We start from the raw sequence: 12,538 nt of genomic DNA, 5'->3' as shown, positions 1-12,538 counted from the left end.
GTACATTGGCCAAGTCTGAGAGTATCCTGGCATGGTGCTCATTTCAAAAATGAGTTTGGGTGATGGTAATTTTCTAATCGAGCATGCCACGTGAAGCTCATTCTCAAATCTAGCCCTATGCCACGCCATTTATCAGAAGATATCAATTTGTTGTTTTTTTTGACAATTGTCATTGCAAAAGCAATTGTAAGCATACTAGTTTGGAACCAAAAACATCTAATAAATCAAAGACCAAAAACAATTAAATTCCATTATTATTTATCGACTCGTCTTCCTTTCCCTCTTCGAGTTCAAGGACAAATTTATCAGTACCTAGTAACAGAAACACCATTAATTACATACGACATGAGTCTCCGTAACTTCTGTCCGTTCAGTAGAAAAATTGATTATATGTAATTATAGTTCCGCAGATCAGACCTCTAATTGAACTGCACAAGCAACTGTTCTTGCCCAAAATTTAAGATGATTTTTCATATCATTTGAAGCTGTAACATGAGGCATTCTTAAATTCAGTAATGGAGAATTAGGCTTCTTGATCAACCATGCTTCTGATAAATAAGGTCTTTCAACAACTTCTTCTTCTTCTTCTTCGTTTTCTTCTTGAAGTGATGATGTTGATGTAGATGATGATATGAGTTCTTGAAATTCAAGTGAATCAAGTCTTTGTAAACCAGGAATGACACTCATCATTCTTGGACAAATTTGTTCTTTATCAAATCTAAAACCTAAATCCATAAAACCTTTTACTTCTTCATATTCTAATTCCCATAGACTTTTACAACTCATTGTTTTTCTTAGTTTACTCATTGATGGTGATGATGTTATGATGTTGCCATGAACATCAATTACTCTGTTTCTTGTTATATGTGTTGGCAGTGTATGTTGTAATGAAGGTGATGATAATCTACTTCTTGTTTTACTCCCAAGTAAACTTAATCTCTTTGGCCTTTTCATCTTGTAATTATCCATTTTCATTTCTTCATCTTTTTCCTTCTCCAAGTCATCAGAATCCTACAAGAATGGCAAGAACGAGAAAATAAATTAAATTATGAAGATTACGAACCTCTGACCTCAAGCATGACTATCAAGAAAATTATACAAGAAAACAAGAGTAAAATTGTTACCTTGATAGAGATCAAATTTGGAGAAGAATCTGAAATAGTTGAGAGAGGTTCATGATCAAGAAGAGTTGATTCAAGATTTGGGGATGAATTTGTACACATTATACAGTCGGATGTCGGAGGGGTCTCTGGCAGTGGTTTAAAGTTAGTTTTGGTTGCAGGAGGATGTTGAATTGGTTCAACAGGAGGTGACAATATTATTTGCTGAAACCATAATCTATCCATGGCTCCTAATAGATGTGGTGAGTGATGACAGTCTACCATTGCTTTAGCTAGTTGTCTTAGAGTGGGAGAACTAGATGCCTATAGAGAGATGGTGGAGTGAGATTTTAGGAGTTGGAAATTAATAATAAATTGAATTAAAGAGAGAAAAGGTGTTTAAGTAGTGGTGGTGGTGGTGATGAAATGAAAAGGAATAAGAAGAAGAAAATGGAACGATGGAGATGTGAAATTATTAGCGAGTGGAGTGTAAGAGTAGAGACATTTGGTGGGGCATTTATGGACGCTATGGTCACCATCTAACCATTTATTATTTTATTGTATTTTTGGTACAAATATTTTATGTGGAGCCTTTCCGTTTTTATATCAGAGCCACGCAATGTGACTGTGTCGTTGTATCTCTCTCTCTCGATTGTCTCTATCTAAAAATAATGGATCCAATATTTTCTCTTCCTCCGAGTTTACCGGAGTAAAATTACTGCAGTAAAACTTTAAAAGATGATAAAGTCTGCCGTTGTTAAGTCAAGACCACACTAATTTAGAATCCAGGAGGCCAAGCCGCCGCCGGGACCGGATATGCTATTATCTTGCATGTTCATTAGCAAGTCTATCCACTACAGAGTTAAAGTTACGTATATATCCTTCTAGATCGAAGGTGCATGTTATGTCCTTTTTATCGGGGGATTAGTATTATTACAGTATATCATTTTCTAAAAGTTTAAGTTCCAAACATTTTTACGATTGAAACCTAATTTTCGCCACGGGAAAAGGCTAAGCATTCTCTTTGGTATTCGCCATCTCTTTCTTGTATGCACAAAAGAAAAATAAGAAAAACAGGGAAGAAATAATGAGGCGAGGAAAAAAAAAACGTTAAGCATTCACTTGGATGGGCAACAAAATCCCATCAAAATCACTCCGGAAGAAAAAATATACTCAAAAATCTTGCTTCCAATTAAGCACCACAATCACTTACTCCCATTAGAGCTGGCAAATGGGCGGGTCGGGGCTGGCTTGTTACCAACCCGCGGGTTACGGGTTAACACGGGTCAAAGCTTGCGGGTTGGTATTCTTCACGGGTCGTCATTTCTTCAACCCGCGCCCGTAACGGGTAAAGCTTGCGGGCTTACGGGTAACCTGACTTGTTTAATTAAAAATCAAATTAAAATTTAATTAAGTTAATTTATGACAAATTAAAAGGATAAAACACAATTATTACAAGGATCAAACACAAATCCTTTTCAAATCCTTCCCTGCATCTGTAACACCTAAAATACATCTAATGATTCTAATCACTCCATTTCAGCTCAACCCATTATTGCTTCAACCGCAACAAGAACTCTATACACAGTTGCGTTCTTTTCTTAAACTCAGACTCATGCAAATCATCCCATGACAATCAGTCAATCACCAACACTTCAATTCCATAACTTGCAACTGTGCAACACCTTCAATTCGACCAGTGACACCAAGACACTGCATCACCAACACTCAATAATCCAAATTCAACTAGTGATAGTAGATATGATTTAGAGTCAGACAAATGAAAAAAGAACTTTATGTTACCTGAAACAAAATTTCTTAGTCTTATCTCCAATACTCGATTCTAAAACAACCAAAAACACATAAAAATTAATCAAATTCCAATCAATTTTAACACGAAGATTCTAAACGAAGATTCAAATCAACCAAAAACACACATAAATCAACTCTACAGAATCACTGAAGATCTAAACTAATCGATTTCTCTCAAACGTTAATCAATACCTAGATTCAGTATAATCTAATCGGGAAATAATTCAATAAAAACTTAGAAAAACAAGCAAGAACACGATTTCTCTTAAACCTTCTCACAGTAACAGGAAATTTCCCCTTCACCTATTTCAAACTTATTTACCACAAGACCCTTTTCAATCTTAATCTTTTTAATCAACTTCCTCTACCTGAAATCAAATTAACATGAAACCTACTCATAGAAACAAATTCACACAAGCGAATTCATGTGATTAATTCAATCACAAAAAAAACCCTAATTCTATTTTGGAGAAAAATAAACCCTGATCCAATCATTGTTATACCAAATACAACCCATCCGTTAATCCTTTACTCCGTTTTTTCTCGAATTCCTCTCCTTTTGCTATCTCTCTACGCCATTGAAATTTCTTATTTCTCTGAAAGACTTCCATGGAGAAAAGAAGAAAAAGAAGTTGGTAAAATAACTCAAAAAAAGAGAGATAAAGTGGAGGAGAAAACAATAAAACCGTATCATTCTTTTTATCTTTCTGGTTTCGTGTCATTAGATGGTGACATTAGATGACGGGTGTTACTAGATGACGCTGATACATGTTTGTGAAACTTTCTAAACGGGTTAACAAGCTGAACCCGCAGATTTACGGGCCGGGACGGGTTAACCTGTTTACTCACAAGCCGGCATTTCTCCAACTCTAACCCGGCTTGTTTAGACACCAGCCGAGCCGGGTGCGGGTTTTTCACGGGTCGGGCCGGGTAAATCCGCGGGTTTTGGCTTGTTTTCCAGCTCTAACTCCCATACCCAAAATTTCCTAGTTGGCTTCATCACTTGTACCAATGAAATATGAAACCGATATAGAACTAGACATAATTCCGACCGAGCGAAGATACAAAAAAATTGGATTTCTTTTTGGTGCTCACTTCTTTTGGGTCGTGTATACTTGAAAATCCGAAAATGCCTCTCAAAAAAGATGCAGGCGTAAATTTTTTTCTTCTTTCAGACTGTTTCGTAGATAAGCTGGAAAATAAAGGGTAATCACGTAAATTTAATGGATAGAAAAAAGGACACAGAGGTTGGAAATCTTTTAACTGTTGAAGGGCAGTTTAGTAAAACCTGAGGTAGAGGTTAAGGGGTTGAATCTTTTACAGGGAGGAGTCGTAAGAAAACAACTGTAAATTGTTCAGAAAATAGCCGAGTCTCGGCTGAGTTTTCATGTCGACGAGTTAATTCAGAACCGACGACTGTTCTAACTTGTGAGTAAGACCCAGTAAGAAAGCTGACTTGGTAACTTTCTTCCCCTTTGACTATTCTGACCATTTGACTAATTGTCATCTTTCAACGGTGACGTTTTTGGCCGGATTTCGACCATTTTGACGCCAGAATCGTGTTCTACATCTCTGGACATTTTTCAACTGAATTCAATTTAACTTTTCAAATGTATACAATTTTAGAAATTGTTTTACATCTCTTTATAAAGAAATAACGATCTCGTGCCACCTAGTTCGTAAAATATCAATTTTTACTTGAAAAAAAATAAGGTATGAATTTTTTTTCGGTCGGTCCTCCCACCGTGGTAACGGTTGTACTAGTATATACTCTCTAGTAGTATTTGGTGCAATCTAAATAAATTCAAATTTATGTGTCATATGGGGACATTGGGGAGTATGTCACAAAAGAAAAATAAATTCAAATTTATCACCGTTAAATTTTATAAAAAGAAAATGACACCAAAATGTTAACCGAATGTCATCCTAATTATGACATTGGATCCTCCCCTATTAGTAAAATTACTGCATGGGTAGTGTGTAGTTGTACTCAAGTCCCCAGCAACTTTGGTGGTCAATAGTTCCTTGACTTTTTATTATCTTGCAATGTTCCACGTTCAAAAATAATGCAAAAATTGTAAAGACTACCTTATGCCGCAATAGTATCCAGCGGAAGTTATGGAACTTCTGCAATTAGCCAATTACGAATGTTCAGTTATTTTTTTATTTTTTTTGAAACACAATGTTATGTTACTTTGAGTGCCGAGTATTAGATCCTGAGATTATTTGAAGATCCAAATGCAAGACTGTTAATAAGGGTATCAAATTATTTGGGAGTGTATCAATATGTATATAGGATATAATACAGGTTGTTAAGGGGTTGGTACACACCTGAACAATTTGATACCCTCTATTAACAGCCTTGCATTATTCTAAGGCTCAATTCTCAACCCTACTTTGAAAATGAATAGCATTTTTTATGGATAGTCATTGATAGTTTGAAAATTTGCCACGTAGAGAAGAGATAAGGTGGTATCATATTATAGGCCCACTTGTTCCACTTCAGTCTTCACTTGATTTAAGCAAATTTTCCTTGCACATAATATTGCAGTGTTTATTGATGCAGAAGAATATTATAAATTTTGTGGAGTTAATCTTTGTACTCCAAGATGTTGGGTAGATGATGAACTACAGGGTCCTACTAGTTCTATAATGTTCGCCATTTCTAAATTCTATTGACACGGTAATGTCCATAGCTAGTACTCATAAACAATGATATCCCATTGGAAAAAAAAGAAAGAAAGAAAGAAAGAATAGGAATGGTATAGTTTCAGGTTGATTGTTAGTATGTCTTAACTACTGAGATTTTTGTCTTTGATTCCAAATACAGTTTCCGTTTCATCTGGATACATCAATTTTAACACGTAACCACAAAACTGATAAAAAGAATAATACTTAATTGGACAGGGTGCAATCATTTCTGTTGGTAACCTTGAATCGGTATCTATACGATTCGATGAATATGCTTTAGGTGAATGGTCATGACTCCCGAGTTGAATTCTCCACTAGTCACTCGGATGAAGAAAAAAAATGTATAGGTGGAACTTATTTTTATCTTGTCTTTTTCCTATTTTTTTTTCCTTAATAGATAAAGACCCCTTTTGTCAAAGGCATGTCAAGGTTGCAATGTTAGAAAGATCCTAAAGAGAAAATAAAGAACCATATCGCACATGTACAGTACCCGGAAATCCGATAAGAGAAGAAAAAAAGTCAACAGAGTATGAAAAATATAAATATCAATAAGAACCGATTAAATTGGAGGAACAATAAGTTTTCTTGAAAGTGTATTCCCACCATTTTTGTTTGATTTTTTTCCATAGAAAGATATACTCCCAAGATATGGATGATTTTCTCAGATATCTTAAAACTTGTGGTGAAGATTCAGTCGTCAAAAACATCGTACATGAACATTCCGATGAAGATTTTGTTGCTGAATAAATCAAAGATGAAGATTTCGGTGAAGGTTCCGCCACCGAAGAGAACAAGGATGAAGATCTCGTGGTTAGGGTACATCTCAAGTGATCTTAAATCCAAAAGTACCCAAGAACGACCATTAAAACCGAGATAAACCGGTCTCTTTAAAAGAGGAGACAAAACCACCATGAAAGTGGAGAAAACTTACTAAAAAAAGTAATTGACAAGCATAAGTAAACCCTAATCTAGTCGAGTAAACTAAAAACAAGTAAAAGAGTGAATAAATCTGCTCAGATCCGGCCGCAGTAGGACCAGATCCGAGCAGAAGGTGATAGACGATTTTTAGTTTTTCTCCTCTTTTTTTTGGTGAGAAGGATAACAAGGAGGATTTAGAATAACCAATTTATTTTATATGGTCTAATAGGCTCTACAGAGGAGCTATTTTCTATCAGATTGAATCTTTGATAGGCTTTGATATAGGTTATGCTTAACCATGTTTAGAAATTTACCTTGAGAGTCACCCTTTATTATATTATGATAATGAAGGCCGGTTTTTATGCACCATTACAAATCGATAAATTTAAAATGTCATATGTGTAGATGACAAAATATAGCATCTACCAACAACTGACAATTGGAGAGTCCTAGAGCTTGAAGCTAAGAAGGAGCTCACGTCGAGATCGTAATAAGTTTTTTTTTTTTTCCTTTTTCTTTTTCGGTGAGAAGGATAACAAGGGAGGATTTAGAATAACCAATTTATTTTATTTGGTCTAATGGGCTATACAGAGGAGTTATTTTCTCATCAGATTTATTTGTGAATCTTTGATAGGCTTCGATATATTATTCCAAACAGCAAAGGAAGAATCTGTTCGGTTACCAATCAATCTTGCTAAAGATTTTAAAATATTCAATTATAGATTCGCGCTCAATAAATATAGATTTCGAAGAGAAATATAGAGAATGTCGATCTCACGCAACTATCAATCATATCTATCAAAAATAAACCGATTCTAGTTGGATCCCAGTCGATCAAGATTTGTCCACTAAATCCACAAGATACAAGAAATAATGAGAATTTTTCTTTGTCTTCAAATCTTATATTACCTATAAATACCTGCACAACACCACTTGGATCTTTTGTGATCAATCATTTACAGAACGGAGTCTGTTAACAATGAATTATCACAAGATGTCTTTAGATCTAACAACAGTTCTAAAGATCCTGTCGATACTTTGATCTAGTGTGAGTGAATCTTATATCAGAAGAGAAGATTCTCAAGCATAGACAAACTAGGTGCAATCATAGTTTCAAAAACCGTTAGTCAATCAAATCAAATCGAAACTAATAACACTGCAATTATCTAGTTTCCCACCAACGGTACTCGTAGAGCTTCTTGATCCCACAAAAGTATTTAAACGAGCGGTCATAAGAGATCTCATATAATTAGGATACTTTCCTCTCCTATTAGACGGATCCACCAGAAACAGCAAGAAATGAAGTTTGTTTGTCTCTTAGGATGGTTTTCTAGAAATGCAAACTTAGGTATTTATAGACCAAGGATGTTTGGACACCAAGGAATTTCCAAAAACGAAAATATTCTCAAGATATATAATAAATGCCCAAATTCGGTTTTCCAAATTCCAACAAATGCTTGTCCAATATTTCCTATCTCTCATAGAAAATCTCCGATTAGTAAATGCACATTACTAATTTTTATTCTCTAGAGATATGCATTAATTGCTGGTAAGTAAAGCATATAAAACCAAAAACCTTAATTAAAAGATTCTTAATTTATTTCGGTACATGATCACCTTGAGTACCAAGGAATATCTTTGAATAATAAATGATAAGCGTTACTGCTCCTGTTCAAAGTATGTTGACATCTTTTCACTGCAAATCCTTATTTCGTATTTACATGGATTTGCTTCGAATCCGTTCTACCACACTTCCAAACAAGTTTAGAATTGGTTCTACCAGAATTTCAAGACGACTGTGTGATCACTCACACCAAGTCACAATGGTTAGTTGTGATCGGTCCCACTAAGTCACATACATGGGTTCAGATCAGTTATACCAATAAATATCGGTTCTACCTAAATATGGTATCTACTTGTGATCGGTCACACCATTCACTAGGATCGGTTATACCAATTATAAGGATAGGTCTCGCACACTTATGATCGGTCACACCAATTACCAGAATCGGTCGCGCCAATTACACTAGTGGAAAATGCAAAAAAAATATGCCAGAAAAAAACTTAAAACCTCTAAAAAGGACTGCTTTTGGGAGCCCTAAGATTGTAGTCTTATTTCTCAAACGTCTGCTTTTGAGATTCTTTGATTTTTTCAAATTACAATTTCCTTGAACAGCCCATAATTGATAATTGGTGGAAGCAGAAGGTTCATTAATTTATTATAAAAAAAAAGTTATTTTATTACTGAATCTCTAGCTGAAATAAAAGTTTCATTAATTTATTATACAAAAAAAAGTTATTTTATTACTGAATCTCTAGCTGAAATAAAATTCGATTGAACCCGAAAATTAAACTTATTTTCGCTAAATTCATTACACATCCCCAACAAACTACGATTACTCAAGTTCTAAATCTGCGAAACTTAACATACTGATTTCATTTCACAATAACAAACTACAATCAGTTCCAAATCTGAAAACAATTTACGAAACTTACAGAAATCTAAAAAGCAAATCATTATAGAAAAACTACGAAGGCAACATGAGTGAAATTTCATGTAACCATAATGCTTCTCCATATATAGTTCCAGTTCTTGTCAGGTGGTGTCTTTGAAGAGGAGGAATCTACAACACTTGAAATAGGAAGCTTCTGCACTTGGTTTCATGTAAGAAACTAATAGGTCAATTAGCTTGCTATTGCATTTCCAGATCCCTGAAAGCACAAAACAAGTCATAAATATCCAGTGAAGATTAACAAAGAGACAACTAGATGCAAACTAATAAAGATTGAACAAGGACTTGTAGTGACTAACAAAGAAATAATTAAATGCAAATAAACTATTGTAATGACTGCAAAATAGTGTGATTGTCTCATCGGCTTCAACTAATGACTGCAAACTAAACTATTGCAATGACTGCAAAATAGAGTGACTGTATCATCCACTTCAACTAATGTAGTGGCGGCAAAATAGTAGATTATCTCAGCAAGTATCAACCCTTTCCAGATAACAATAACCAAGTTTTTATTCCCAAACAAGTTGGGGCAGGCACCACATGCCACAACAACAAACAAAATTGGAATTTGAAATATTGACCGACATTTATTTAAAAGTAACTTGATATCTTTAACAAAACCATTACCTTTCAGAAGTCAGTGATTATTGAGATTGCGCCGATGAAGAGAGCCATTCTGCGAAGAAAAGAACACAATCTATGAGAGTCAAATACCAGGAGAAAAAATGTGTAGAACGACCTACGACAGACAAGTAAGAGCACAAGCTGAGAAAAGGGCAGTTGGCTGCCTAAAGAGTTATCTCACACTGGTTAATGATAGCTTAATGAATAAAATTATTATAATGAAACACAAACCCAACAGAGATGCAACAGAGTAATGATGTTATCACATAATGTTTCAAATTACAGACACGCGTACAAGAAATTAGTTAAGGTCCATAAATAGAGTTACTACTGCAATCGTAATACCATGTCACTTGAGAAGCATATAGTTTATATATCAACGAACACGCGTACAAGACATGTTGCTAGCTTTGCAAAGGGGATCGCTGGAAAGATGGGTGTACCTTTGAAAGGCATCGACAGAAGCCAATGAGGAAGGAATCTGGAAACACGCAAAGAAAAATAATTAATCGTGCCAGAAAGCAACATAATGAACCTCTAACTACGCCTTTTCAAGCAAAACGATCTGGTACCTCATTCCATGTAAAACAAGCACCTCCTTTGCCATAGTTAAATATGAAATCATTTATTGACGCAACTGTTAATGTTGTTAATGGAACATGATCCTACTTCCATTGTTACTGGTGGGAAAAATCAATTGCTAATAAGCATCTGCAAGCATCAAAATCATTAAGTATCAGTGAGATATAAACAAACTCTAGGGTTAAAATGTCGAAGAACAATTAAAGAACCTAGTGAAGAACTTGACAATAATAAAGAATAAATGGAAAGTTATCAAGAATCAGCTCTTGTATCCTATATCACTAATTTCTTATCAAGAGATCAACTCGAAAACTACTCCTGATTCAGTTAAAATGCCGAACTTCAAGGTTACAAATTTGTAAACTTAAGCATAAAATTACCTTAAGAACTCAAATAAGCACATGACCAATAGAATTATAACTGTCAAGCTAACTGGATACTTGTAAAATGAGGTATTTCCAAGTGATAATAAGCTGCATTTCACACCACATCAATAGTTTGTTCATTCAGGAATATCTGCACCAGTGAGTTCACCTACAAAGAAAATTAAAAATGATCAATTAAAACCAACGGATAATAAAAATGAAGATTAGGAATATCTGCACCCATGAAATCAATCAAAATGAAGATTAGAAACCACACCAAACAAAACAATTTCACTCAGTACTTGCTCATTACAATCAAGATACCAAGTTCCAAATCGGTTTTCTGCCAAATAAAGCAATGCTTCTGCATTACTAGTCACTCTAGCAAGTCTTAATAATACTAATTTATGAATAATAGCTAGCCATTAACAAACGGTTAAAAAGAAGAGTAACCATTTAAGCATGAAATTAAACCAAGAACGGGAGCTTGAGATTTAAACATCAAAAAAAAATAAAAAATCCCTGAACTTTATAAACAAACTGAAACACTGAAGACATGAAACCTTGTATTTATAGAGTTTTCTTTCTTACCATAGTACCAAAAAAAAAATCACTGAATGAAGGAAAGCATAAACAGAACAAGTTGGTTAATTACAGATCTGATACTTATAAGAGCTATTCAACGAAAATAGAGGGGTTTTACCTTGTAAGAGTCAGGGCACCATCAATTACTAATAAACATCTGCAAACATCAAAAACCTTTCAATTATCAGTGAGATTTAAAAGAAATCTAGGGTTAGAATGTTGAAGAAAAATTACAGAACAATTAATGAAGGACTTGATAATAATAAAGAATAATTGGAAAACTGGTTTGAAGATCATTACCTTCAAATTCTGCAGATGAAAAGTAAAATGAAAATAAGATTTCAGAAGGTAAACAAAAATTAGGGTTCGCAATACGGCTAAGTTTGAACAATTTTTGGTTGAGAAGGTAATGAAACAGGTAAAATTGTGTGTGATTGAGTGATTGAGGGTTAGGGTTTGGTAGTATTCAGTCGTATAAACTCTGAAGAAGAAGAAAAATCAACAATTCTCTTTAACTTCATGCGATTGAAAAAAAAATTCAATGAAATAAATAAACTAATTTTGGGGGAAAATCTGTCTTCGCTCATAATAGAAGAGAAGAAGATGAAGAAGAAATAGAGAGGCGCAATAGTTAGGTTAGAGAAGAGGAAGTAGATCGAGAGATAAGAATCAGGTCTGAGAAAAGGAAATCAAATCTAGAACTATAGAAACTATTTTCTCTAGCAGTTTTAATTGTATTCCTTCCCGAAGCCGTATCTATTAACTAAACTACCCTATGATATTACGACTTCCGCGAGTACTCGATTCAGTTTTCCTAATTTTTTCTTATAGACTACCATTGAAAGACCATTCTATTAGGAGAGCCTTAGGAAGACGTTTTATAAAGCCCAATCAGACTTAAAAAAATTATTTTCCACTAGTGTTACAAGGATCGATCATACCATCTCATGGTGATTATTTAGGATCGGCTACACCAATTACTAGGACCGGTCATACCAAATCATAAGTCTAGGTATTGTGATCGGTTATACCATGATACATAAACCGAGTTAAGATTGGTTCTACCAACTCACACATATTGGTCATCAAAGAATATGCAATGAATATCCAGACCAATAAACTTATTGATTTCCCTTTCGATTCATGAAACAATTTCATGAATGTACTTCCTTTAAACAAATGTAAAAAATTATTTTCTAGGATGAAATCTTCACCATACACCCATATACATAATCATAAAACTATATACAAGATTATGTCTATGTCATATCTACGAAGTTCAAAAGATAAACATTTTACTTCGTAATCTAATTCCTTAATACTATGACCATACTATTATGATCATGTC

The 12,538-nt window shown here is 34.4% G+C and overlaps 1 protein-coding gene and 1 long non-coding RNA gene across 3 annotated transcripts; both read right to left on the bottom strand.

The window, feature by feature from the left end:
• Window positions 1–220: 220 nt before the first annotated feature.
• LOC113320696 lies at window positions 221–1,565 on the bottom strand. Its single transcript, XM_026568581.1, has 2 exons — window positions 1,125–1,565; window positions 221–1,011 (listed from the first exon to the last, which is right to left on the bottom strand). Exons 1-2 carry the CDS (start codon window positions 1,383–1,385, stop codon window positions 412–414), a joined length of 861 nt encoding a protein of 286 aa, XP_026424366.1. The 5' UTR covers window positions 1,386–1,565; the 3' UTR covers window positions 221–411.
• Window positions 1,566–8,837: 7,272 nt separating this feature from the next.
• On the bottom strand, window positions 8,838–12,027 carry LOC113321077. 2 transcript variants are annotated; one of them, XR_003346464.1, is made up of 7 exons: window positions 11,491–12,027; window positions 11,309–11,347; window positions 10,621–10,774; window positions 10,231–10,369; window positions 10,004–10,139; window positions 9,662–9,710; window positions 8,838–9,233 (listed from the first exon to the last, which is right to left on the bottom strand). It is a non-coding gene; the product is annotated as an uncharacterized LOC113321077 (long non-coding RNA). The 2 variants fall into 2 exon arrangements; XR_003346463.1 differs by having other exon boundaries at window positions 10,102–10,139.
• Between the last annotated feature and the right edge of the window lie 511 nt (window positions 12,028–12,538).

The sequence above is a fragment of the Papaver somniferum genome, chromosome 11, assembly GCF_003573695.1.
Source record: "Papaver somniferum cultivar HN1 chromosome 11, ASM357369v1, whole genome shotgun sequence".
Taxonomy (NCBI): domain Eukaryota; kingdom Viridiplantae; phylum Streptophyta; class Magnoliopsida; order Ranunculales; family Papaveraceae; genus Papaver; species Papaver somniferum.
This window is presented reverse-complemented; position numbering and strand designations above follow the sequence as displayed.

Bases quoted from the DNA above. Each gene is read 5' to 3' on its own strand.
- LOC113320696 (XM_026568581.1), bottom strand. From the start codon at position 1,385: ATGGTAGACTGTCATCACTCACCACATCTATTAGGAGCCATGGATAGA. The intron at 1,012-1,124 runs GTAACAATTTTA...CCATTCTTGTAG, and splicing joins CAAATTTGATCTCTATCAAG to GATTCTGATGACTTGGAGAA.